General features: G+C 56.6%; 1 protein-coding gene across 1 annotated transcript; it reads right to left on the reverse strand.

The window, feature by feature from the left end:
- SLC41A1 (solute carrier family 41 member 1) lies at nucleotides 1-24518 on the reverse strand. The gene is made up of 11 exons (XM_075529425.1): nucleotides 24119-24518; nucleotides 21296-22309; nucleotides 13125-13232; nucleotides 12137-12208; nucleotides 11400-11544; nucleotides 8866-9012; nucleotides 8157-8304; nucleotides 7596-7675; nucleotides 6107-6241; nucleotides 5646-5794; nucleotides 1-2626 (listed from the first exon to the last, which is right to left on the reverse strand). Exons 2-11 carry the CDS (start codon nucleotides 21668-21670, stop codon nucleotides 2441-2443), a joined length of 1545 nt encoding a protein of 514 aa, XP_075385540.1. The 5' UTR covers nucleotides 21671-22309; nucleotides 24119-24518; the 3' UTR covers nucleotides 1-2440.
- Between the last annotated feature and the right edge of the window lie 2958 nt (nucleotides 24519-27476).

Raw genomic sequence — 27476 nt, forward strand, 5'->3', positions numbered from 1 at the left:
TAAATAAACGTCCTCTTTATTTTACCAAATATAATTTATCCGTTAAGTTGACATTTGTCAATTCAGTTATAGTTAACTATAAATAATTCTCTTAAGACACAGTTCTGTAACTTTTTTAAGGATACAAGAGTAAACCAGTATCGCTCCTTGCAGCCAGGCCATGCGGCTTGTACTATGGGGGGAAACGTTCCAGGACAGCCTTCCCCCTCAATCCGGAGCCTCCCCTTCTGTGCACTCTCAGGACCTGGCACACGCCTCCCTTCCTGCTGTTTTGAGGCGGAGGAGGATGCTCAGGAGGATGCTCGAGCCCTCCGGGACAGCTGGGCCCAACTCCACAGATGAGGGAGGGGCTGAGCGACAGGGGCAGGAGGCATTGGTTTGAGTGCCTGTACAAGAGGAGTGGGTGTGCAAGTGTGCTTTGAGGCTGAGGACAGGAAAGGTGGCCGGAGGGTAGAGCAGAAACAAGCCCAGACCGGTGTTGACTCTGCAGGACACAGCTCCCAACTAGGTAACCTCCAAGATCCCTCCCAGCTCTGCGGTGCGAGGGCTCCACCAGGTGGCCTGGGAGAGGTGGCCGGAAGTCCCTGGGAGAAGGCACAGCATTGACAGGGGGCAGGCCCATCGCCCAAGCCTGCCCTTGGAGGCGGGGCCTTCGGGCTACAGAGGGGAAACTTCTAACACAAAGGCTAGGGCATGCCTGCATCCAAATGCCCAGCTCTGTCCATGTGTGGGTGTGGGCAGACTTCCAGTCTGTTCAGAGGGACATACGGGGGAGGCGGCAGACATTCCAGTTTTCTACTTCTCGTGCCTGAGAACAGTAGACACGGCTGGCTGGCGGGACAGGCTCTACTAGCTCTAAATCCTCTTTGGGGCGATTGGTGAGGAGACGTGGAGGGAAGGGAAAGGGGGGGGTGTGTGCAGGGGCCCAAGCCATGGTCTACACTGCACAGAAGTGGGAACTAGGAAGAAGAGGCAGAGTCTGGCTTGTTGACAGATTCACAAATACAACATGGAAGCGGTCTCTCCCGGGTCGGAAGGGGCTGTCGTTGAAACCTGGGAGGGTAAGATGAAGCTAGGGCTGTGTCCCACATGACCACTGGCTAGTCAGTGCCAGGCACAGTACCTCACGCATAGCCGGCACTCAATAAATACTGCTTAGTGAATGCCTCCAACCATGCCTTCCCCAGTGGAGGAGCTGCGTATTTGTCAAGGGGATGGATGAAAGGTCTTGGTGGGCAGAAGGCGAGGAGGAACAGTGGCCTCCAGGACACGCTGGGATGAGTGGTTTTGAGATAGTCTTCTGTGACCACACGAGCATGCCCATAGAAGGAACAGCAGCAAGTGATCACCCTGTCTGCCCTCGACCTCCCAGCGACACCCCACATCTCCACATCCTGGTTCCGAATCCAATGTGGCGAGCTCCGGAGGAAGGTAGTGCTGGAAGCATTTAGAGGTGAAGGCTGAAGGGGCACAAAGAGTCAGTCCTTGGGGCCCAGGGAAAATGTGGATCTGGGCAAATCTATGGGTGGACACGGGTCCTTTGGGAAGCCCAGGTCATTGCTCACTCCCTAGGGGATGTGGCAATCCCCTGGACCAAGATTAGAGAGAGAGGGTTGGTAGTGTGCATCAGGCAGTTGGGTGAGATGCGTGCCCACAATCACTCTTAGCATAGAAAACCACAACTCACTGCCATTGAGTCGACGCCAACTCATAGTGACCCTATAGGGCAGGGTAGAACTGCCCCGTGGGTTTCTGAGACTCTCATTCTTCATGGGAGTAGACAGTTTGACCTTCCTCCTATAGAGCGGCTGCTGGTTGTGAACTGGTGACCTTGCAGAAAGCAGCCCAGCATGTAACCCACTAAATCACCAGGAGGGTCTAAGTCCCCAGGACAGAGAACAGGGCAAGGATGATAGGTGGCCAGAAGCAGCTATCCCCTGCCCACATCTTGAGGTTGGTCCACTTCTTGAAACATATGTGTTTGTTTGGGGGTAGTGGATATTTATCCCTCTTGTTCAACCAAAAAAAAAAAAAAAAGAAGAAGAAACAAACACCCAGAGCCCCACTCCCAAAGGGTTTCTCATTAGGGCCAAGACTGAGGCTGCTAAAGCTGAACCCAGTGTCCCCAGATCCCAGACGAAGCATCCTTGCCCTGCGCCACCTGGAAGTACCCACCATGAAATTGCACTTGGTGATTGTCTCAAACATCTACGTGCACTGCCTAGCTCGGTCTATGTGTCCTTCCTGAATTCTTGCTATACAAACTTGGCTCAATGTATAAAAATTCCCATTGAAAATAATGAGAATTCTGTATCAAAGTGGAGTCCTAGAAAGAGGTGGGAGTGTGGGGGTCGGGGAGGGGAGTAGGGGATGAGGGGGTTCAAAAGAACAATTTCAAATAGAAAGTGCACAGGGGCGGGGAGAATGTGGAGAGACCAGACTAGTCCCCGACATCCGTGTCTCGGTCCCCAATGAGCCAGAGGATATGGAAGCTGAGTGCAAGGAGCCCAGTGCCCAGCAGGTCCCCCAGGGCTGTCAAGTACGGGATGGAGAAGTTGTCTGGGTCCAGGCCCCGGCCCCACATCCAGTGCACCATCCAGTCTGCGATGTAGAGGAGAATCAGCACCTGGGGAGACAGAAGGGCCAGGCTGGAGGCATCCTCTCTCCAGGGGGAGCCAGAGGCCACGGGATCATAGGCAGCCGCCCCCTCACAAGGTTGGGCGCACCACAATCTTGGGCCTGGGACAGGGCTCACCTTTCCACCCAAGCTGACCACAGGCCAGATGGGAGTCCTTTGGGAAGGAAGAGGCTGCTGCTACCAGGAGCACCCACACCAGCATGACATTTTGCCTCTAAACTGACCCAAACCAAACCCCCCTGCTGTAGAGTCGGTTCCGACTCCTGGGGGCCCGTGTTACAGAGTAGGAGTGCTCCACAGGGGGTTCTTGGCTGTCATCTTCAGGGGCTCCCTAACCTAAATCCTACTGGTCACGCCGATTTTGGGTCACTCCAACTCCTGCCCCGTTGGCCTCTCCAGGAGCCTGGCTGGGGGTGGGGGTGGTCTGAAGTCAGCTCCCCACACAGGGAGTTCTTCCCTGAGCAGACTGAACAAGAAGAGTGGTTGACACGGGTGATAGCACTGCTGTCCCAGAAAGTATTGTCCCCACTGGCTTCCTCCTGGTCCCCTCCACTCTGCTGGTGGAGGGTCGAAGAACGCAAGCTCATGGGGTGAGGCTTTCTGCACCGTGAAGACTGACAGCCTGGGAAGGAAACCCACAGGGGCAGTTCCGCCCTGTCTTATAGGGTTGCTATGTGCCAGAAACAACTTGATAGTAGTGAGAGGTCTTTTCTTTCAGTTTAATATAAAAAATAAGCAACAACACCACCTATCCCATTGCCATTGATTCTGACTCATGATCCTTACTGGACAGGACAGCCCCATGGGGTTCCCAGAGGGAGTCTTTTCAGAAGTGGAAGGCTGCATCGTCTCCCCCATCTTCTGGCGGGATTAGCGGGCTCCAATCGTTCACCTCACCTCTCCTTGGCAGTCCAGGGAGCACAGTGAGCGGTGAACCCCCCCGTCCCACCTCCCCACATCCCCACCCCGGGGCTGCTTGTTTTAACATCAGGTCTTGAGAAACAACATCGCAAACAGGTCAGCCACCGTCAAGCAGGTAAGGGCTTCTCTGTTGCTTTGATTGCTCCGAGCCTTTCCCTCCCTTCTACCATGACAGGCCATTCAGAATGATCGAGATGACAGCCTTGCTCAGTTAGTGGTCTGCATCAGCGCCAGAGCACCAGCCACGAGCTGGATGCTTGGGAGATAGACTCTCAGCCCCCAACTCTGGATCCACAGAACCAGAACCTGCATCTCAGCAAGATGCACGTGTCCTTTTTGGGTGGAGACACGCATGGCCGTGAGCTCCATGGCAGAGCGGGCCGGTGCCCGGCAGGCTCCGCACATCAGGCTCCTTCCCATTGCCTCTGTGTGAGGCGACCTGGCTCCTGATGGTGAAGCCCAGCAGTCGTCTGAGCAGCGTTACTCTCGGCTGAACTCTGCAAATTCTGTCTGTCAGGAACCGGAGCCCCCGTGGGACCCAGAAGACAGAACTGACACCTATTTTTAGGGCAGCTTGGCTGCTCCTGCATGCCTCTCTGAGGAAGCCAGAGGCTTCGCTCCCAACACCCGCTCGCACTCCCCCTTGCCCTGCACAAAGCCGCCTTGTGCTCCTGTGGCCTCGGGCCAGCCTCCATAACTTCACACCCTTTCCAGCAGCTGCGCGCAGGCCCAAATAAAGAGCATGGTCCGGAGGCCTTTGGGACGTGCCCCAGGAAGCCCAGGGCAGCAGCTGCTCCACAGTCCGGCCCCCGGAGCCGGCCCGGGGAAGGGACAGCAAAGGGATCAGGAAGGACCTTTACAGGGCATCAAGTGGCACGCCCGGGCCCTTCACAGCCCATTGCAGAGGGCACCAGGCACGGACTCCCCCAGGGTGCTCATATGAGGGAGGCAACACTTTTCCTTCCCAACCTAGGCCCAGGGATAGGCCGAGAGCCTCCAGCCACCACACCCTCCTCCAGACGCCCCCTCTCCATCCCTGTGACACCAGGTGCCCCCCTGAGCCCCCACTTGCGAGGAATCACTGCAGGCAGCCAGCACTGGGCTGTGACCGATTCTCAGTCCAACCCTTCTGAAGACGGCCGCCACATCGCTTTTCTAAAGCTGGTGCTATCGGTGAGGGCCACTGGTGCTTCTCAAAGGGGACTGTTTAAATACATTGTAACACAGAGAATGCAGAAACGTTAGGAGTGCACCTCACAGAACCACACAGACACACACTCAGAAAGTGGTGCACGCACACCCAGAGCAATCTGAAGGAGCTCTGCGGATTGTCCCGATGCCAGTCCAACCTAAGGGTCATGTAACCTTGTGCTATAGCTACATAAGATGTTAACAGTGCAGGTGAACTGGAGGGGAAATATATGGGATCCTCCCACCGCCTCCTGTGAATCTGGAATTATTTTGCCACAAAAAGCTTAAGAAGGTGGAACCCTGTAAGGGAGACTGTACTGCAGGGTCACAGATGGCACGGCTACACAGGATCGGGAGACTCCCTTGTGCCGTAGTTTTGACATTTTTTCCCCAAGACATGGAATGCTTTATTCACATAAAGCCCCCCAAGGAAATTCACTCACTCACTCATAGCATCGAGTCGATTCTGACTCATAGTGACCCTATAGGACAGTGCCGAACGGCCCCGGTGGGATTCTAAGACTGTAACTCTTTGGGGGAGCAGAAAGCCCTGTCTTTCTCCTGAAGGAAGCCCGGCAATGGACACCGCAGCCCAGTGAGCTCTGCGGCCAGCTCAGGTGACACCCACAGCTGCCTGCTCAAAAGCGTCAGGTCCTCCGGGCATGGCTTGGAAACCATGACCCTCTGGTCCATTCCTGTCCGTTTACCAGGGTGTCCCTGAGGCTCAGGGACGGGAACCCCTCAGTCAGAGCCACACAGCACAGCCGTGACTGTCCTGTTCTGAGCCTTCGCCCAGTTCATCGGCAGCTAAGACACAGAGAAAGAGGTGGCAGGGCGTGTGATGGCTTCTTCTCCCATCCCGGCGGGGCCAGGGGCCCCTGCCAGTCACCCCTACCTGGAGCAGTGCAGCTGTCATGTAGAAGATGATGAAGATGAGTGTGAGGGTGGTGTGGCCACCCTGCATACAGCTGATGGTGTAGAGGAACACCAGGTGTCCTGGGACCACGAGGAGGAAGAGGACCCGGGCAGAGCGGGAATTCACATCTGGGTTGGGGAGGAGAGAGAGGGTGTGAGGAGGAGGAAGAGGAAGTGGAGGGAGTTGTGGCCCCAGAAGGCTTTTCAAAGTCAGAAGGGCCCATCATGCTCCAGGGCAGCTGCAGACAGCTGCCCATCTCTGCCTCTGTCCCAGGAGAGGGTGGCCCTCTGGAGCAGCTGGTGCAGTTCAATGAGAGGAGGGCATTTCCAAACCCAGGCCCCAGTTGTTTCTTAAGTGAAGTTGATGGATTCTGGGCCCCTCCCTCTAGGGTTGGGTGTGGGGGGTGGGAGTGGACCTGGGAGCCCGAGGATGGGCATTACCAGGACTGAAGAAGGTGGTGCAGGGGCTGGGACAGCGGCGAGGAGCTTGCTCGGAGTTCTCCCCTGGCATGCCATTCATGTGCAGGAAGGTGGAGATGCGGCTGGCCTGGACTGCCACCAGATTGCCCCCAACACCTGCAGAGACACATCCGAGCTGAGCCACCCATGCCAGGGGAGGAAACACCCCTCTTGTTCCTTGTCTCTTACTGGTAGCAGCATTAGCCTTGGGCCTGTCTACAGGAGCCACCTAGGCGAGGCGGGCATCGCCCATTCCTCAGTCCCCAGAAGAAGCGAGAGACACCAAGGAGGAAGACAAAGATAGCTCCTCTTCCAGGAAGTCCTCCAGGCTCTGACCAGCTTCCCCTCTAAGGGGTGGGGGGTGGGGGTGGGGCACAACAGTCCCATGAGCCCCTGGTGGGCTGGAAGGGGCACAGGCAGATCTCAGCAGCGTCAGCTCACCTAACTTCTCGGCAAATCTACTTTACACACTGTGAAAGAGGCTCCCCCCTTCTCACTCCCATCCTCCCCCCACCCCCCTGAACTAACCCAGGTACTCTGGGCTCATGCCCTGGTTTCAGGAACTAGCTCAGAGCTGGGGTTGAGTTTTGAATACTGGTATCTGGTACCTCTAGTTCCTCTTTTAAGAAGCGTGCTGGGAACTCAGTTTGCCCCATCACCCCGAAACCTGCTGAGCCCCAAGAGGCTGGCATGGCAGGCTGCCCCACCCCAGGCTCTCCTTGTGGTGGCACGGGTGGCTCATGAGGTAGGAAGAGAGGTGACGGATTATGTCCTTGGTCCTGTCATGCTTTTAAGGAGTGGCGTACCCTTGCTCGGGGTGGTGGACAGGCTCTCCTGGGGCCTGAGGGACACTATTCCCCTCCCCTGGGTCCTCAGTCCTCCAGCCTCCAGCCAGTGCCCTGCTCCCATCCCTGCGAACAATCCCTTCGTTGATGCTTGGGACTATCTGTGCTTGATTCTCTGATCTGCTGGACCCTACACAGAACGGGACACAGAGAAACCAGTCGTCACTCAGGGGATGCTGCCTCCCGGCAGGCTCACATGCAAGAGCAGCCCTATGTGGTGTGCATAGCATCTCCAATGGCGGCGTTCCCAGGAGCCGATCGCCAGGGCCTTTGTGCTGCGGCACCTTGAGGGGGTTGGCAGGGGCTGGCCCTCTAACACTTTGGTTAGCTGTTGACGGTGTTCGCGTTTGCGTCACCCAGGGACTCTGGGTACAAGAGTCAGCCTCAAACAAGCCCACTGCCATCCGGTTGATTCCAACACACGGCCACTCTGTCAGGCAGAGGGCAAGTGGCCATGTGGGTTTCTCAGGCCGTACAGCTTTCTGGGAGCAGGCAGCCTCCTCTTTCTCCTGGGGAGCACCTGGTGAGTCAGAACCGCTGACCAATCCGTACTACACCCTCAGGAAGCAACCCCTCCACCCCCTGGCCCTGCCCCCCTCCACGGGCAGCTGTGGGCCAGACCTCACCGTTAATCACAGGTGTGAAGACAGCCATCCCTGCGAAGTTGGGGTCTGAAACAGTCTTGTCCAAGATGAGGCCTCCCACACTATGGAGACACAACGAGGGATGACACGGGAAGGCACCGCTCTGGGGCTCAGGAGGACTTGGGGAGGAGGGCCGGCGGAGGTGGGGCTGCTGGCTCTAACCCTCCGACTTGGTAGCATCCCCAGGCCAGCTACTGGTGCCAGTGAAGGCAGCCTGCTGTACCCACCCACGTTGGCTAAAGGACCCTAGTTGCTTTGTCTGGTCAACACGGATTTCTTCTCTGGGCTTTTCCTGAGGGAACCACCTCTCCGTCTCTATGGTGTAGGGGCTCGATCCCAGGCCGACTCATTTTAAGTCCGGTGACCCTAAGGACACAGTGATTGGCTCAGGGATGGCCATGTAACCCAGTCACAGCCAGTGAAACTCGACTCTGGGATCTGTGTTCGTTCCAGGCTCTAGTGCTCTCTGCTTTTCCATCAAACCCATCTCGGAGAATGCCTGTGGCCGGGGTGGGGTGCGTGTGGGGGCTGCCCAGAGCCTACCTGCTGATGGCCATGGCAATGATGACGGGCTCCCAGCCTGAGTACAGCACCTCCCTCGTGGCTGGGCTCCGCCGGGCCAGCACCACCCAGACGGGCAGCAGGGCCACGAAGAAGGCACACACCAGGGGATAGATGTACCGCCAGACCTCTAGGAGAGGCAGAGGCCAGAGGGGCGGTGAGCACTGGGCTCCCTGCTCCCAGCCTCCCTCTGGCCTGCTCAGCTGCCCTGGCTGCCCTCAAAGATCGACAGCCACACCACAGCAAATGCTCACAAATCCAATACTTTATCCGGTCTTACCCAGCACGGAGGCAGGGCCTTTCATTTTATAGAGGAGAAGGCTGTGTCTGAGCACTGAACCAGTTAGGGACAGAGCCCAGACGCTGGAACTCTTTCACTTTGACTCCAGAAATCCTGTACCTCCCAATCCCCTCTTCAGCCTTCGATTCCTTTCCTCATGCTCCTCCAAGGAACTGGACCAGGCTGGACTGGACTGTAGACAGGACCAGGCCTTCCTCAGGGCTCTCCCCACGCCTGCCCAGCATGAGTGGAGAGTAGTACTAAGCCTCGTCTCTCTAAGGTCAGGTGTGACCACAAACTACAGCCAGATCAAGTGATGGCGGAGACCGAGCGTGGAAGAAACACCATCAATACAATCCATCTAGGAGCGCCCCATGGCCACAGCGTCAGGGGTCAGGGGCTCAGCCTCACCCAGTTTCAGGTAGAGTCCCCAGCTGATGCCTGAAAGCAGTGCCAAGGTGATGAGGTCACCCAGGCTGGCAGCAATGGGCGTGGCCACGTTGTCTGGGTTGATCCCAATCTTGCGAGAGCCGATGATGACCCCAATCATGATCATACCTGGTGAGGAAGGGGGGAAGGACCAGGCAGGGGGAGAAGAGGACAAGGGGTGTCAACCAACAGCACGGGGAGGGCATGGCCAACAAGCTCAGGTATCATTCGTCATTGCAAACTGGACCCACTGTCATCGATTCTGCTTCGTAGTGACCCTGCAGTACAGGGATCCTCAAACTTTTAAAATAGGAGGCCAGTTCACTGTCCCTCAGACCGTTGGAGGGATGGACTATACTTTAAAAAAAATTATGAAAAAAAAGATTGAACTAGTATAAAATCTTATCATTAAAAAAAAAATATGAACAAATTCCTATGCACACTGGACGAGTTGGCTGCTAAGCAGGACAGGCAGTGGCGGCAAAAACACCTGGTGGGCTGGAAAATGTCCTCGGCGGGCCGCATGTGGCCCGTGGGCCGTAGTATGAGGGCCCCTGCCTGTAGTACATACAGAGTGGTTCTACTCTCTACAGGGTTTCTAAGACTGGAAATCCATATGGAAGCAGACTGCCGCATCTTGCTCCCACAGAGTAGCTGGAGGTTTAGAACCACTAACTTTGTGACTAGCAACCCACTGCTTAGACCCCTGTGCCACCACGGCTCCTCATTGGTCACCCCCTCTCCCAAATCCAAATCCGCTGCTGTCAGTGCCGACTCCTGACTTGTAGCAGTCCTAAGTATTCCAAGGCTGTCCATCTTCAGCTTCATCTTTCTCCTGCACAGTGACTTGGTGTAGGCTTGAACTACCGACCTTGTGGTTAGCAGGCCAAATACGTCCCAGACAGCACCACCAGGGCCCCCTTTGCCTAGTTGTTAGAAAGATGCAGCTGAAAACCATCATGCATGGCCTGCAGTGACATACTACCTCACCTCTATTAGCATGGCGATGGTAAAAACAAAACAACCCGAAAACACCTGGTGTTGGCGAGGCTGTGGAGAAACTGGAAACCTCGCCGGTGGCTGGGGATGTACACTGGTACGGCTGCTGTGGAAAAGTCTAGCAGTTCCTAAACAAGTGGAACCTGTAATTGCCATGTCCAGAGAATATACCTGGAAGAAGTGACTGCAGGAACGCAACCCAAAACCTGCTCACCACTGTTCACTGCAGCCAACGTGTGGACACACATAGCCACAATAGCCAACGTGTGGACTACACAACGAGACCCCAGGAAGCCACCACGAGAAACCAAGTCTTCATGCACGCCACTGCATGAACGACACCCTTGTGGACGGAAAGGAAGTTGAGTCAACAGTAAAGGGACAACTGCTGCATGACCTCGCGTGTAACAAAGTCGGTGGTGCTAGACCACCAGCTCCCGCTCCACGGGAACAAGACGAGACAATCTGCTCCCATATGGATCTACAGCAAACCCGAGGGAGGGTGAAGTCGGAGAGGATTGCTGAGGTCATAGACACTTTCATTCAGCACAACCATCAAACTAAGAAACTTGTTTCTTGACATGTCCTCCGTCTGGATGGGCCCACACACACTTCTGAAGACAGTGTTTGCTTCGCTCAGCCCCTTCCCCACTTAGCCCTGTGCCCTCTGACCCCGGGCATCAGCAATGGCAGGCTGGGCGTCCTCCCCGAGGCACTCACGCATGCGGCGCTCCTTTCTAATGTTCTTTTGGGGAACAAAAAGGGGTTGTAAGGGACAAGATCAGGACCAGAGGGTAGGTGGGGTCAGGTGTCCCAAGAAAATGCTCTCAGGGCAGCTCTTGTTACCCTGGAAGATTGAGCAGGTTCACCGTCAAGATAGGCTAGGAAAGGAAAAATAACCAACCTCAGCGCAACTCTCCTGGCCTCCTCCGACTACCTTCTTAACAGCCCACGACCATCCTGCATCCTTGGAGGAAAGCCTCCGGGCTCACCCTTCCGGAGTCCCAAACACCAGTTACTACAACTTCCTGAGCGGACCTGCCTTGAACTTAACTAGCCCAGCAGAAGCCACCATGTTGATTGAACTTTTTCCTGTTGTTGTTGCTTTGGAAGGCATCCTAGAATGACTGAAATAAGTATGTTACTGAGAGAACTTGTCTCCTGATCCCAGTGACGCGGTCACTCATGGCTTGTTCGGAATAAGCCCAGGCCGAGGCGAGCTGGAATCCCAGCCACGATGCACTCTGACAGGGCACCAGAGGGGACTGGAGGAGGGGAGGAAGTGTGAGAGGGACCGGTGTATGTCAAAGGCAGACTGATTTGGGGGAAGGATGCTGAAGATAGTCGTACAACGTGAAGCAGGTACTCAATGTTACTGATCTGTCTGTGCAGAAAGTGCTGAGCTGGCACGTTTTGTTAAAATCATAGCAAGCGGGAGGAGGCAGGAGGCAGGCGGTTCAATTTTGGCCCAGGGCAGCCCTTCCTCTCCCCGGCTTCTCCACGCTCCCCCTCCTTACCCAGGACCAGGGAGGCGATGAAGGCAGTGGCCACGCTGCTGGCGCAGAGCAGGAAGGCATGAGGGATGCTGAAGTGGCCGTCAGGGATCCAGCCAAAGACCACGGCTGCAATAGATGCCAGGAAGCCCACCACCGTGGCCTGTACCTGAGGAGAGCCCAGGAGCAGTCTGTGTCTCAGCTGAGGCCACCAGGCACTTAGCCAGACCTCTCCGGTCCCCTATCCACCCCCCACCCCCACACCCAGGAGGCAGGCAGGGCTGGACTGTCCAGTCCTCACAGGCTGGAATGATGTCTATTTATTTAGTTTCTCCATAGACATTAGTGTCGGATAGTGCACGCAGCAGGAGCCCAGCACGTGCTCCTGGCTGAATGAGTGCCCATCTGGGACTTGGGGGGTGTATGTTGAACAGAACTGGAGGCTGCAGGTTCAGAGTCCAGGGCTGGGACTCACGGACTCATGTAGTTTCTTGGGGACATGGTAGAGGATGCTTCAGCACTCCTGAGTCAGCTCCTCCAGCCAGGTCTGTGGTGACCCCAGTCCCTTTGCTACCCAGAGCAGGGCAGTGACATGGGGGATGCTGGCACCCTCCCCAGGTTGGCTGTTTGTCCTGGGCAACCTGAAACCTCCTAGAAGCCAGTTCAGCAGGATGCTGGTGCTTCACTCAGGAGCTTTCACAGAGCTGCTGAGCCAGGGGCCTCAAGGCCCAGCCTCTCGGGCCCTGGGTCCCTCACCTCACCTGGATGAGGGCCATGTTCCCAGTGATCATCCGCCACAGCTCCTTGGGTGTGTCCATGTGTCCAATGTTGGCCTGGGGGGACAGAGACAGGGACTGAAGCTCCACCATTAGGCCCCTCCCTGCCTGGATCAGGAGGTGGCGCACAGAACCCAGGACTGGGGCTGGGACGTGACCAGGCAAAGGCGAGCAGGGCCGAAGAACATTCTGCTCCTGTAGCTGGGGCTGAGGGCAGAGGGCCTTCAGGGCGGGCAGAGGGGGCTGCACTCTGCCTGCTTATCTGGGCAGTCCATGCCTGTGGGGGTCATAATGACCCAGCCCCTGGCTCTGTAGTCAGCTCGCTGTCCTGGGGAAGGGAGGGCCAGCTGCAGCGCAGGGCTGAGCTGTCAGGAGTGTGGGGGCTCAGGCAAGCTGGGATGAGTTTGCCGGGTGACCATTTCTCTCTGCTGCCTTCTTCAGACTCTTGGTCATGCCAGGACCCCCTGAGCTCCTGGGTTTCCTCACCCCCACCTGCCACCCCACAGCCCTGTGTCCGGTCCAATCTCTGGACATCAAGGCTGCGCTAGGCGGTGTGGGAGGAGTCACGGACTGGCCTCTCTCGTGCAGAAGAGTGTGCTGCCTTGGGGGGCCGGGCCGCCTGGCTATGCTCCTGCCCAGCTGCAGAGCGGGGCTGGAGATCAGAGGAGGCCCCCACCTGTGCGGGCCGAGGGGCCAGCGTGGTGCCTGCCTGTCAAAGCTGCACAAACAGTCACGAGGTGGTTCTCCAGGCAGGGGGTGGGGCAGGAGTCCAGGGAAGGCTGGGACATCCAGAAACCAAGTCTGGGAACTACTCTGGGTGGGAAGCCCCTGCCCCGGGGTGGGACGTCCCGCCTGGGATCTCCCTACACCTGCCCAGCGGCCCCTCCCTTCCCACCCCAGCCCCACACTCAGGCCCGGGCTGTGGCTGTCCCCAAGTCTGGCTCCTTGCCCGTCCCTTGGCCAGGACACTCACTGCAGTGGACAGCCTCGATGCCAGGGTCATCTCCAGGTTCCCCTTGAGCCCCAGCAGGGCAGGCACCAGGATGAAGACCTCCGTCACCTTCTGGAAGACTTCCCAGTGCTACAAGGTGACAACATAACCCAGCAATGTCAGTGCCCGGAGGAGTTGGCAGTGAAGTTAGAGACAATCTGGGATGAGGGGCTTGGGCAGGAAACAGACCAGTGGGGGGCAGGCACACTGTCTGCCTCTCCCCCAAGAACTCTGGCGTCAAACCAAGCCCGCGGGTGTTCCAACCAAACACCCCTGAATGGGGGTGGGTGCAGAAGGGCTCGCTCTCCATCAGGAGACCCCCAAGCCTGGCTCTGCTGCCCCAGAGTTGGGATGGGGGTAGGGTGGGGAGAGTGGTGAAGATATGCGCTGCCAAGCCACCCCAGGCTGGCTCATACCCCCTAACTCCACGCGGCCCCCACCCCTTCATATTGCAGGCCGCAACCTCTTTCGCATGGAGTCCAGTGTCTCCGCAGCGTCAACCTGGGGGGTGTTGTCTCAGCTGTTGGGAGTGGGGCTCTGCGGGGCGGGGGCTGAGGAGCTGAGAGCCTTTGTTTGCTTTCCATCTCCAAGGGCTTTGGGCCCCAGCCCCCACCGCTGAAGCAAGTGCGTCGTCCTTCCCCGAGGAATGAGCACTAGATTGGGTGTCAGGAGACACAGGTTCTAGCCCCAAAAGGACCATCAAGCCTGCCCCTCCTACCTGCCTCTTCCGCTGACAACATCTATCAAGTAGGGACTCTGGGCTCGATCATCATGCTTGGTCAAGCAGGGGGTCATGGAGAAAGGGGAAGAGCCGTAGGGAGACAGACGGACACAGTGGCTGCAACCATGGATGGAACACAACAAGAGTTGTGTGGCAGGGGCAGGGCCCGGCAGTGCCCCCCTGTTGTAGAGGGTCCCTAGGGGTCAAGGCTGACCCAACGGCACCTACCAGCAAGCACAGCCACGTGTGCCGGACGGAGCCCCTGGGTGGGCCAGACGATGAACGTGCTGGGTGCCATGAAAGGCCGGTGGGTCTAGTCCACTCCAAGCCCGGCCTTGGAGGAAAGTCTTGGTGATCTAGTCCTGCAAAACCTGCCTGGGGTCACTGCCGCGTACTTGAGGTGCACGCGAGTCCAAGTCGACTCTGCGGTCACGGGTAAGCGTGCTAGGCCGATGGCAGTACATGTGATTCTCATGCGACCTTCTCCGCTGCCGTTGAACCCCGTTTTTCTAAAAGGGGAGCGGGGTTCCAGAGAAACATACCACCTCGTTTGGAGCGGGGCTGACAGTTTTGAAACGCGCTGTCATGGAAGCTGACACTTAGGGCTTGTAGCAAAGAGGCTGGTGCGGCGTCTCCCTCGGCGCAGGGTGCCGCCGAGTCTCTCTCGTTTACCTTCAGAAATGAGAGGCCTCCACGTTTGGAGAGGGAGAAGGGTGATGGCAGGGCCGAGGTGTAAGGTCAGTCCCAGAACCCTGGTCTAGGACAAAGCTTCTTAAGCTGTGGGTCAGGACCTGATGCGGGCCGGGGACTGCAGGCGGGGGCACAGAGATGACCGTGGAGTGGCGAGACGTTTGGCGACAGTGCCAGGTTCTGAGCTCGCAACGACCACCAAGTAATTCAGCATCAAATCACAAGGAACCCTGGGGGTTTCCGGCAGCGCTTGCCTGCACTTCCCGTTTCTCCCGGGTGAAAGGGCGTCCCAGTGGCCCTTGGGAGGCTATACGAAGGGGGCACTGGACCAAGAGACTTGAGGCTTCGACTAGAGGCACGCAAGGGCCTCAAGCTCCTCCCCTGCAAGCCTCCCCACGTCGACCAGCTGCAGGGCAACCGGCCCTTCACAGGGGCCTCAGTCTCCTGACTGAGATGGACAATTCAGGGGCCAGATCAGGAGTCTTGGAGGCCATTCTAGCACTGATGCTAGGGTTTAGGATGAGCAAGACCCGAGAGGAAGCCGGGCTCGGGACGGGGGCCAGGGGTGTCTGAACACTGAAGGGTAGCAGTCAACTGTAACGCAAGCCAGCAAGTTATTGAGTCAGAACCAACTCGTCGTGGCCCCCCACCCCCATGTATGGGAGTCGACTGTGCTCCCAAGGGTCCTCAGGGGCTGATTTTTCACAAGCAGACCACCAGGCCTTCCATCGAAGACAGCTTTGGATAAAATGCAAACCTCCAGCATTCCCAGCTGAGCTCGTTGCTCCTCTGTACAACCCAGAGAATCAGGCTGGGAGGCAGGGATGGCCTTGTTCCTGGGTTTCTATGGTTCTCTTTGTGGTGGGGGGCACTTTCCTAGGGGGGCTTTGGGGAAGGGCTAGCATGCCCCATTCTCTGAGCTCCTGGTCTGCTCCCTCGCAGGAGGTGGGCATAGAAGTCTCTTGCAGTGTGTGTATGGGGGGGGTCCCTCTCTGAGGACTAAGGCGGGGAGAGACCACTGCACCCTCTCCCCCATCGCAGCACAGTGGCTAATCACTCAGGGCACCTACAGAAGAGCCAGCCTCTTCTACGCCCTGAAAGGACTGTGAATCCTTTCTTATCCAGAAGCCCCCCACCACCACCACAGGCAGCCCCTGTGAGGCAAAAGGGGTGTGGGAGCTGCCCCATCAGTCACGGGGGGAACTCGGGGGCTGTTCCTTTTGGCTGTGGCTGGTGCACGCTGCTGGGGCCCCAGCTCCCACTTTCTTCCTCCCTGGAGCCTGACCCGCAGCTCCAGAGGGGAGAAGCAGCCCCCTGCCTCGTCCAGGAGGGTGCTGATTGTGCACCTTCGAAGCCCTTCTCTGAGCATCGCCTCACCACACGCCACAGCCCTGCTTGCTTCTAAGCTGCCAGGGGAGTGGGGAGCGGAGGTCTCCAGGCAGGGTTTGCACCAACACCACAAGAAATGAAGAGAGCCTGAAGGGCAGCGCTCCAGGCACAGGCCGGGGAGCTGTTCTGAATTTCTTGCCATGACTGCTGTAGTGATTGGTATCAGATGCCACCCAGCCGGCTCCGACTCACAGGGAGGGGCCCTCATCGTACAACAGAAGGACGCGCTGCTCTGGTCTGTGACACCCTCACCATAGATCGCTGCTGTGCTGGGACCCTCTGCTGCAGCCACTGGGCCTGTCACCTGCAATGCACATATGTATCGAAATGTCGCAAGTGTAGCCAAGTTCTTCTGGCTGCTACTAAACATCACAACCAAACCTACTGCTCCGAGTGGCAATGGCCCTGGAGAACAGAGCCTGGGCTGCAGGTGTTCTTGGGTGCTGTGGAGCCGGTTCCCACTCAGAGTGACCCTACAGACAACGGATCGAAGCACCGCCCGGTCCTGCCCCTCCTCACGCGTGTTCTTCTAGCTGAGCTTACTGTTGCCAGTCCCCATGTGGATCCGCTACTTTCTTCCCGAGCACGGTATCCTTCTCCGGCCAGCGCTCCCAGGCCTCCACACAACCCCTTTCCAACTCACGAGGCCTGAGAAGGCATGGGGTGTTGGTAGGAACTGGCTCAGTGACATACAGGCCGGGGGAAGAAGCAGCCCTACCCCAAAGTCTTCACAACCCCCATAGAATAAAGCCCCCAACCGCACACCCATCCCGTCCCAGCTGACTTAGAACTGGGTTTCAGCAGCCCATTCTCCCCACCAGGAGGTTCCACTCACATGACCCTCTCCAAGCTGTGGCTCAGGCAGTGTGGAGGCACACACACACTCCATCTCCCCCTGCCACACGCATACCCTTCTCCCTAACACACACACACACACACACACACACTCCATCTCCCCCTGCCACACGCATACCCTTCTCCCTAACACACACACACTCCATCTCCCCCTGCCACACGCATACCCTTCTCCCTAACACACACACACTCCATCTCCCCCTGCCACACGCATACCCTTCTCCCTAACACACACACACACACTCCATCTCCCCCTGCCACACGCATACCCTTCTCCCTAACACACACACACACACTCCATCTCCCCCTGCCACACGCATACCCTTCTCCCTAACACACACACACACACATACACACACACACACACTCCATCTCCCCCTGCCACACGCATACCCTTCTCCCTAACACACACACACACACACATACACACACACACACTCCATCTCCCCCTGCCACACACATACCCTTCTCCCTAACACACACACACACGACTCTGGGGAGAGCAGATGCTGGTGGGCAGGAGGTGTGGACCAGCCCATGGAACAGGGTGGCCCGGAAGTCAGTAGTGGGCAGTGCAGCAGGGCCAGACAGAGAATCTCTTCTTCTTCCTGTGGCGGAATTCAGGCCCATCCCACCCATCCATCCGGGCTGGGAGTGCCTGCCACTGAAGTCAAACCTGTCAGCCAAGCTGTCACCCACGCCTTCCTGCTCGGCTGGGGACAGAAACCTGCACGTTCCAGGAAGTGTTGGCCCGCAGGGGTGGTGGGGCACGGGCGAGTTCACTGCTCCTCAGGAACACGGCTCCTTTCCCCATTTTTTCCTTGAACCTGGGTGGGGCTCCCTCACACTCACACACAGCCTCACTGCAAGGCGCCTCTTGCTTTACCGACCTGTCCCTCCCTTTCCTCATCTCCGGCCAGCACCCTCCTCCCCACCCCCCACCGCCCCAGACTGACCCTCTGTGCTCTGGGAGGCCAGGACAGGGAGAAAGTCACCGCCGGAAGGATGGCCTCCAGACATCCAAACACCCCTGGAAATCACCTTAAAATTCCACAAGAGTTGAGCTCAACTAGAAGGCAAAAAACCCCAAACAAACACAAAATAAGGTCTGCCTTGAGCACCGTGCCCTCGTACAAACGATCTACCTGGGACCCAGTTGACAGCCACCAGTGGCTCCGCAGGAGAGAGACGGGGCTTTCTGCTCCCATGACAACTCAGTCTGGGGAACCCACAGGGGCAGCTCTACCCTGTCCTATGGGGTCCTTACGAGTCAGCATGGGCTCAAAGGCAGTCAGTTTGGATAGCTTTTGGTTTACTCAAAAGCTGAGTTAGGATGCTCAGGGGGGCGAGGAACAATTCAGAAGATGAGCCTGGAGTGGGTACCGAATCCCACTGAATGACGTTCAGACTTGTTGAATTGGTGCACACTTTTCTGTGTAGACTCTCAACCACCACCACCAAACAAGTCACATGTGGAAGGGCCAAGAAGGCAGTGGAAAAGTCTGAAGGGTCTGCATAGAAGCGGTAGGCCACAGGCTGGAGGAGACCTTTCAGCGTGGGACAAAAGTCAGATTGGATTTGAGTCAGGCCAGCCTTCATGAACCTCTCTGGGATTCCCACCAAATCTTCCTCGAGGCATCCTGACAAAGGTCCTGGGGCAGCGGCTGCATTGGAATAAGGCTGCCAACGTGTGAGAAGAGTGACTGGGGAGGGGGCGGGGGTGCCTGAGAGCAAGCAGAGGGTGAGGGGTGACCGAATGAGACCACAAGGGAACACCTCTGCCCAGGGAGTGCAGCACCCAGGTGGGAGACCCCTGTGGGCGCAATGTTTCTTTGCCAAGCCCCCTGGTGATGTCTACTTTCATTTTCAAGGGCTCTGCCTCACAGCTAGCAGGACCAAGAAACCAGGAGCCGACAGGAGGAGGGTCTACTTCCCTTGTGCTCCTGCCCATTGGCATAAGGCTGTGACAACCCCATCGTCTCAGTGTAGCTGAGAATTGTGGTCTGCGCACCTCTCTACTGCCCCCCCCCCTCCCACATACACACAAACCAAACAACCCCCCAGGACAGGGTGAAGCTGCCCCTGTGGGGAGCAGAAAGTCTTTCTTCCACAGAGTGGCTGGTGGTTTTGAACTGCTGACCTTTTGGTTTGCAGCCCAAGGCGTCACCTCTCACAAAGGCTGGCAGGAAAAGGGAGCTAGACGCCCTGCAGGAGCCTAGGACAAATGGAAGGAGGACACAAAAAGGTGGCTGTCTCACAACACACTTCCAAGCCCCTCCGTTGGCCCACTCTGGGTTTCCCACAATGCCACAGCAACTTCCGCCACGTGGGGGAAGTTGGAGAGGAGCGCCATCCATTGGCCATACACGGGGTCTCGATCCTGCTGCCAGGTTGCTTGTGCATGTTGTGTGGAAAGGCAGGCGGATCAGAGGGAACAGAAATAGGTTTCTGAGAAGAGAGGAAGACCCAACAGTGGGGGGCGGGGGCAGGGGAGAAGTGGGGGCTCGTGACCAAACAGACAACCAACCACAATCAACATGGATGGCTGCTCAGTTGCTCTGAGACACGGGGGACACTCATTCCACATGGCCCTGGTTTCTTCTCTGCCCTCACCCCCCTCCCCATGACTCCCTGCCCCACTGAAGGCCATCTTAGCGTGGGAAAGGGGAATACGGGTTAAGATGCCTTAGAAATTGTCCTGCTTTTCTCGGGTCTCGGAATCATCCCCTTTGCTGACTCTGAATGCAGAGTAAGCACCTCCCTGTGGTGCCCTGTCCTGGCCCCTCGGCACCCACCCCATCCCATGCTATTACTGTAGCCAGCTGCAGCAGGCCGGCTGCGGGAGGGACAGGGTGGGTGGGTGGGTGGGTATGTGTGACAAACACAAACCAGCTCACCGAACCCTAGCGCTGGGGTGACCCTCAGTGCTATGCAAGCGCCGTCACAATCCTCTCACTGCCAGGATTATTACCCAGGAAAGAAGCCAGCGCTTTCCCCGTTCACCATTGGTCGCTGGCTCTGCACCCCTACGTGGGCACCCTATTTTAGAACTCACAAAGTCTAAGCATGAGAGCCAAGGTGGCAGGAAAGGGGTGGGAGAGGTCCAGAGAAATTGCCACCTCAGTCCTGTTTCTCCTCCTCCGGGTGCTCACTGCCCGGGAGGAGAGGCAGGATCCAAAGGCCATTTCCCCAGTTGTAGCTGGCTTCCTAAAAACTCCACCAAGGGTGGTTCTCATGGTAGCAGCTCAGGGATAAGGGTGGTGGTGGAATAAGGCACTTTGGCAGGCAGCGCACACCACCCTCATTAGCAAAGGGCAGCGTTCTCTATCAAAGCAGAAGGAAACCCCTGATGCCAGTCATCTCGGGGCCTTGGGCTCCGGGCACGGTAAGACATGCCACCGGCAGGACTCCTGGCTCATCTGTAGGCCTGGCTAGGCATAGGGGAAGTCATGCTGAGCTCCATCTCGTCCTGAGAGAGTTCATGGTTACTGGTTCAAGACACACTGTGGAGTCCCATGAGGCAAAGGCCAGATGGCCCTCTGCCTGAGCTTCCCTGAGTCCTTCCGACAGCCCAGCACTCAGCAGCAGTTTGACACGTTACTGATTAATTGTGGTGAGCCCCACATCTTCAGAAAGCTGTGTGCCTTATCCTGCCTTGTGTTCCCCTTTCACCAGGGCACGAGGTTTTCTCTGCCTCTTGGACCCAAAAGTTCCAATCCACAGTAAACACTAACATAGCATGCCCTTTGCCTCTTACCTTCTAGGACCTGCCACTTCTTATCCTTTAATTCCATGGCAGCCATGCAGCCTATTTGCCCTGAGTAGGATCATGAAAGATAGGCGACAAGCAAAGAGGAGATAGTTCTGCCCAGGCCTGGTTACATCTCGTCTCCCTTTACATCACATAATCAGCACTTTGGGTCTTGTCACCCCAGGCCTCCAAGTCAAAGAACAGGCAGCAGGTGCCCCTGCTCCCATCCCTGCCAGCCACCTCGAGGAGGTTACAGTCAGATAAACAAAACAAAATTCCTTAAGAGCCTGCCCACTTCATTAGAGACCCTCTGGGCCATAGAGCAAATTCCTGCCCAGCAGGGGAATGGAGGGGAAACTGAGCCTGCTACTTTGGGAACCCTTGAAACCCCAAGTGAAGGGAAAAGAGCTGAGAAGAAACCTGTCTAAAGGTCTCCTGTGGGGCTCGGCTCAGCAGGAAGGCCCAGGAGGGTGGGCTGTCACTTTCGGCTCTCCTTTCCCAAGGCTGAGGTCTGGAATCCACTCTGCTTCTGTGGAGTCAATACCGCCCTGACCACCTCCCTCCCTGGGCTCTCTGCTTCCTTGAGGGTTCTGTAGAAACTACCCAGACCAAGAAGAAAGCAAGGCCAGGGTCCAAGGGGAAAGAGTATTCTAGGAAGCGGCAGCGGCTTCTGGCCTGGAGGGGAGGCCACGGATGAAAGCCATCCTTTCCCAGGAGGAAAAGGCGGCCCGTGGGCCCAGGTCCTACCTGCACGATGTCCAGCACCATGCCGGCGGCCACCGTCCCAAAGCCTGCCAGGAGGAAGGGAAACAGCACTTGCAGCCCAATGGAGAAGGAGGTCTCCTTCAGCGGCGAGGGCGGCGTGGGGCCACGGTCCGTGCTGACGTCGTCGCTCTCGTTGCTCTGGCTCCCGTTCTCCAGCAGGGCGTCCTCCTCCCGAACCCCCTTGGCGTTGGCACGAGACTCAATCACCACCACCTCGACCCCAGCCCCGTCAGCCCCCCGGAACTCCGAGGTTCCAGCCAAGGGCTCTCGCCCAGGGCCATCTGCAGAGCAGGGTGCGGCAGTGGGACCAGTCCCGTTCAGCTGGTGGACTTCCTTCGGCTCCGGTTTGGAGGACATGATGGGCAGGGAGGAGGGGAAGGAGGCGCTCTCCTTTCTTGCTTGCTTTCTCCCCCTCGAACTTGGAAAAGAACTTAGTCTTGGGGTGAGCCCTGACTTGGGCGCCGCAGGATCGCTTCCCACGGCTCTCGGCTCCCACCGGGCACTGCAAGAACTGATCCACTAACAGGCAGCCCCATCAAGCACTGCAGCCCCAAGCAGAAAGGAAACACGAAGCTCCTCACCAGACTCAGTGACCGGCCACTAGGGGTGCAGAAAGCCTGCCTCCAGTGGGCCCGCGCTGTGCTGAAGGGGGATATTCTCTGGCCACTTTATCTTCTTTGGTTCTCAGGAGCAGGCTCCTCTGAGCAAGGGGGGGTCCTTCGGAGCAGAAAAGCCCCGCCAGGTCTAAGGTACCCTTTGAGGTGGGCCCTCTTTCACGCACAGTGGCTTGAGTTCAATCTTTCAGAATACAGCCCCCTCGGCCTGAAGCTGGGGCTCCTGCCCACTCTTCTTGCTGGGGACCAAGGGCTCCCCACGGCACCTCAGGCTCTGCTGGTCCCAGGGCAGAATGTGCCGCCTGTCCCCTCTCTTCCTGGGAACACCTTGTGCTGCTTCCAATCCCTGGTCCTTAGAGTCACAGGAAACTGTGTGGAGCACCTTATGGGGAGAAGAGAGAGAGAGAGGGAAGGTTATGATACTGCAGAGGACTGCCGATCCTGGGAGACTTCGCCCCCGAGAGGTATACCTGCCTTACTGCCTTCGTTTTCCCCAGTAAAATGACTTATCTGGCATTGCCACATGTGGTCTGCCACAGCTGGAAGCCCAGCAGATGTGCCCCTCGCCACCCTTCAGGACCACAGGGATCACCACCACCACCACACTCAACAGCAAGGAGCCATGACTAGCCTGGGGTTGGGCAGATGCTGTAGGGGAGACCTTGGCTTGGTCTGCTCAGCAGCTAGGGATGGGCAGTGCTGTCCTGAGGGAGAATCCTTCTAGGCACTCATTATGAGCCCAGGATCCTTTCTGTGTGATCTCCCAGTGGGGTCAGTCCCACGTTCAGCCATAACCTTCCTGCCACACAGCCACCAGCAATAGAAGTTGGTTGTTTATCTCATTGGGTCCAAGCACACGTGTGACAGCAGCACAGGACACCTGAACAGGGAGAGTATTAAGCGAACACCTGCAAATGATAAGCACCAAGCTTGATAGCGACCTTGTAGGGCAGAGTAGAATTGCCGCTTTGGGTTCCCCAGGCTGTAAGTCTTTAAGGGAGCAGAAAGCTTCAACTTTCTCCCGAGGATCTGAATTGCTGGCCTTAAGGCTAGCAGCCCAACTCGTAACCCCTACGCCACCAGGGTTCCTACGCGAAGATCCCAGACCCCCCCAAATGTCCTAGCCCAAGAAAGAAATCCTTAAGGGCTCACTCCCTGGGCAGTGGGGCTTGCCAGACAAACACCAGGAGCCAGCGGCCTACCCAGTCCTGCCCTTGAGAGTCAACAGTATTACAGAAAGATTAGGACTGACTGCGCTCCTGCACCTGTCTCCTCCTCTCTCCCTCTGCTCCTGGCCCTAGGAACTGGTCAGATTCAAGGAGGGTGTTAGGAAAGACTGCTACTAGCGGCACACAGCCGTTCCCTAGGCTCCTCTGTTTCCCGGGTTACCGAGGGCTGCAGTTTGTGTAACTCTTGAAACAAAATAACAAGCAACAAACCAACACAGAACACCGAAGCACACAGCCAAAGCACACTTGTTCCTGAGCCCACAGCCGGCTCCTGAGATAGAAAGCCCCACTTTCCTTGCAGGGACTCTGGGCGCGAGTCCTATCCTAAGCACCAGAAGAACTCTTACAAGTGTGTGGGTGGGGGCGGGAGTTAAGGAGAGTTTCCCCAAGTAGGATGAATAGGCCCTTCAGTATTCAAAACACATTCATGTAGTCAACTCCACTCTGGGAAAGGCTGGAAACAACTCTGATAACTGGCTTTTAGGAATGGGTTTTCCCTTTCAGTGGCCACACTGTTTCCTAAAAGCTCCTTTAAAGAGTTTTTTTCCCCTCCCTAGACTCTGGCTAGACACCTAGGAGGAAGACTTCGGTGCTGGAAAGCAGGGAAATGTCCCACATACTCCGACCTCTCCTTCCCTCCTCCCTGCTTCTTGGCAGGCGGCTCAACCTGAAAGGGGGCTCCAAAGACGGGCTCACCCCACTTTTCCCACGAAAGAGACCTCAGACAGGCCTAAAACTGGGATGAAAGCAGCAAACACGAACCAGAACGCCCTCCTCCCCGGCGGGGACAGACAAACCCCGGTCAGTCAGTGTCCCCCAGCCCCGGGAGGGGGAGAGTAACTGGGTGGCCTCTCAAGATCCAGCCTCAGCAAATACGCTGTGAGCCAGGGCTCCCGCCCTCCGTCACTCAGCTCCCCTCAACACCACCCCTCTTCCGCCCCCGGCCCCGACCTAGGACTGACCTGCGCCTCGCTGGGGAGGAAGGGGGGCGCCTGGCGAGTGGCAGCAGGGACCCGTGGTCTCGGGGGGTGCAGGGTACCCCCTCTTTTCATCACTCCTCCTCCTCGCTAGTCCTCCTCGGGCCCCCAGCGAGCTCCCTCTACATCCCCAGCCAAGGCGAGCGTCCAGCCGCGACCCCCGGCTCGCTACATCTCGCCTCCGCGTTACCGCGAGGCCGCCGCGAGGCTTCCACTAGCGGGAGGTGGCCGCGGAGGGCAGGGTATGCCGCTTCGGGCTGGGGGGGGCGGGGGGCGGGCGGTGTACCCGGACTGGGGACTCTGGGGCTGAGCTCACTCGCCCCCAATCCCTTCTTCCCCGCCGACCTGGGCAGCACTGGTTGGCTCCGGTGGCAAACGTGATCTGGGGCAGACTGGGTGGCACCCCCTCCCTCCATCAAAAATAGATTCCGGATGGACGGCCTCAGCAGCCAATCAGGAACCAGGGAGGGCGGGTCCTGTCTCAGCCACGCCCCTTTCCTTCGCTTTGTGCCCTAGGGGCGGGGCGCCTGGAGACGCAGTACCGCGAGTGACGCGGGCGGGGAGCCGGCGCTCGGGCCCGGCGGCCCGCGGGTCCCAGCGTCCACCGGCGGGTGGCCGGCGGTCCCGCAGCCCAGCGCTCACTGCGCGGCGTCGGTGCGCGTCTTCTCTCTCCTGCGTCCCGAGTGTTTCCGTTGAGCCCCCGGCCTTCGAGAACGCCGAGGGAAAGATCCTCGCGGAGCCAGCGGGCCGGCCAGGCCAGCTCAGCTCCAGCCCAGCGGGCTCAGCCGGCGGTCCCATGCCCCTTGCCCTCGCTCAGTACTGCCGAGAACCGCCCCTACCTTGCTCTTGGAAAGAGCCCCCGCCAGGTCCGCGCTCCCCCGAGGCGACAAGTGGCTCAGCCCCAAAAGGGACCTGCCTTAATAAAGTGCTGGCCTTGGAAGGGCTGGGCATGGGCGGGCGAGAAGGACAAAAGGTCAGGCTCCGAGGGGCCGGGGTTCCACACACATCACCTGCCGGAGGGGCGGAGGGCGCCAGGGTTCCTTTGATCCGCCGATCCTGGTGACAGTTTGCCGAGAGATGTCTCCATCCCGAGCTAACCGAAATCCAACTTTCCCTGACGCACTCGGTGGGATAAAAGAGGGGTGTTCCCATGGTCGTTTTTTGCCGCTTCCTCCCTGGGGTATCTTCACCTCTCCCGGGCAAACTCCGCACCAGTTCACTTTGGGATGTTTGTGTGCAGGGCGTGTGACCCCTCCTAGAGGCACCTCCCTCCCCACTAGTTTCCCCCTGTTGCTGGTGGAACCTGTGACTGGTGGCCCCTTCCTGCCCTTTTCCTCCAGGGAAGTGCTTGGGGGCAACCCACTGGTACTCCAGAACTATGGATACAACTTGGAGCAGACATGGCCCTGGAGAGGAGAGAGGAAAGTTTCAGCTCCCTTCCTCCTGCCTTCTGGAGAGAAACACCTGACTTTCTACTCCGCTAAGAGTTATAGTCTCAGGCCTCAACCAAGTTCGCATGAAAGAAGTACACCAGCTTCTGTGATGGAAGGTTTGTAACTAATAGACTCCAAATCTAAAGGAGGGAATGGCATCAGATTTAATTGTGAACACCTGGTTTGCAGAAGGCTGTGAATGACAGTGGAAGCCTCAGATCCATTTTCAGGGTCCCCAGATGGATTAAGGCTCTGGTAAATCCCCTCCTATTATAGTTGAGGGATGTGTGTAGTAACACACATTTGTAAAGTCAATTATGGCAGATAAGGTTAGGTCCAAATCTGATATCATTTGAGCTCCCTCTTCACCCATTTGAAAGTTGTTTCTTTCTTTCCTCTTTTTTAAGCAAAGGGGAAATATATGTGGATTAAGGCCCTGGTGAATCCTCTCTGACCATGGACCAGGGCTGTGAAGACCCTTGCTAATACGCAGAATGCACTGGAAAATAGATCATTGCAGATGCAGTTAGGTTAAAATTTAGCATTCTATCATTTGATCTGGCTTATGATCCATTTACATTTATTTTAGTTTTGAATATTTTCTTCTTTCTTCTCAAGTAAGGGTTTTATCTGTTTTACCTTGTAATTCTTGTTGTTTAAAAAATGTTCTTCTGGATATGAAATCCAGATAGGTATATCTATGAAGACAGTAACTGGATTAATGTCCTATCAAGTCACTGAGAGTGAAAATCAACTCAGTGGCAGTGAGTTTGTTTTTGGTTTTCCTGCTGCTGAGACACACAAAAGCACAACCTGAGCAGGCAGGTTTTTACCTTTGGATGAGGATGAGAATGACACCCTCCTTCAGGGGGATGAGCAACAGAAACCTCAGGGGCAGGGAGATATCGGTCAGGGTAAGATATGAAAACAATAATAATGCACAATTTATCAAGGGGTCACAAGGGTGGGGTTGGGGAGGGAGGGGGAAAAGAGGAGCTGATACCAAGGGCTCAATAGAAAGTAAATAGCTAGAAAATAATAATTGGCAACATAAGTACGAATATGCTTGATATATTGACCCTACAGGATACAATTGATGCATGGATTGTTGTAAGAGCTGTAAGAGCACCCACACAATAAAATGATCTTTAAAAAAAAGATGAGGTTGACAAATATACACACACAGTCATTGCCCCTGGACACCAGTCCCCCTGGTGTTGTTCAAGTTCAGCTGCTAGAACATTTGCATCAAAAGACCTGTAGCCTCACAAGACCCAGTAGGGGAAATGGTAGTGTCTTAGCAGAAGCCCGGTTTGGGTTTCAAACATTGGATACTTCTATCTGAAAAGTGATTGCTAGTCCAGGAAACAATGGGACCCTGCTTGAAAGGAGCAGGTTTGGAAGGGAGTGGAGCATTGAATAAAGACTGAAGTTTAATCTAGCTAGAAACATTTCAGTGAGGGATCAGAGACACTTTCTGTCCTGCCACACTGAAAATTCCCTCACTTCCTTTCCCCTGTCAATTAATCGTGCCGTACCCCAGTCGATACTGACACCCATTCCTCACGTATCTACCATCTCATTCTCTGACATTTAAAATTTACAATAGCGAAAAATCTGACTATTATTATAGTGTGTGTAGTCGTTCTGTTACACTTAAGATAGCTATGAGTCCGACCCCACCTAACAACAACAGTTGTGTGTATTAATAACATATGCACGTCTGGTAAGGCTCGAGGCGGGAGTCCTGCTGACTGTCATGGTTAGGGTTATCTTTCAGCTCGGCCAGGCCACGACTCTCAGTGGCTTGGCAGTTATGTCAATCTGGCATTATAGAATGATGTTAGTCATCTTCCATTTGTGTTCTGATGGGGTCATCCTCTATTTTTTTGCTATCACACCAATTTTTC

This window comes from Tenrec ecaudatus, chromosome 1 (genome assembly GCF_050624435.1).
Source record: "Tenrec ecaudatus isolate mTenEca1 chromosome 1, mTenEca1.hap1, whole genome shotgun sequence".
Taxonomy (NCBI): domain Eukaryota; kingdom Metazoa; phylum Chordata; class Mammalia; order Afrosoricida; family Tenrecidae; genus Tenrec; species Tenrec ecaudatus.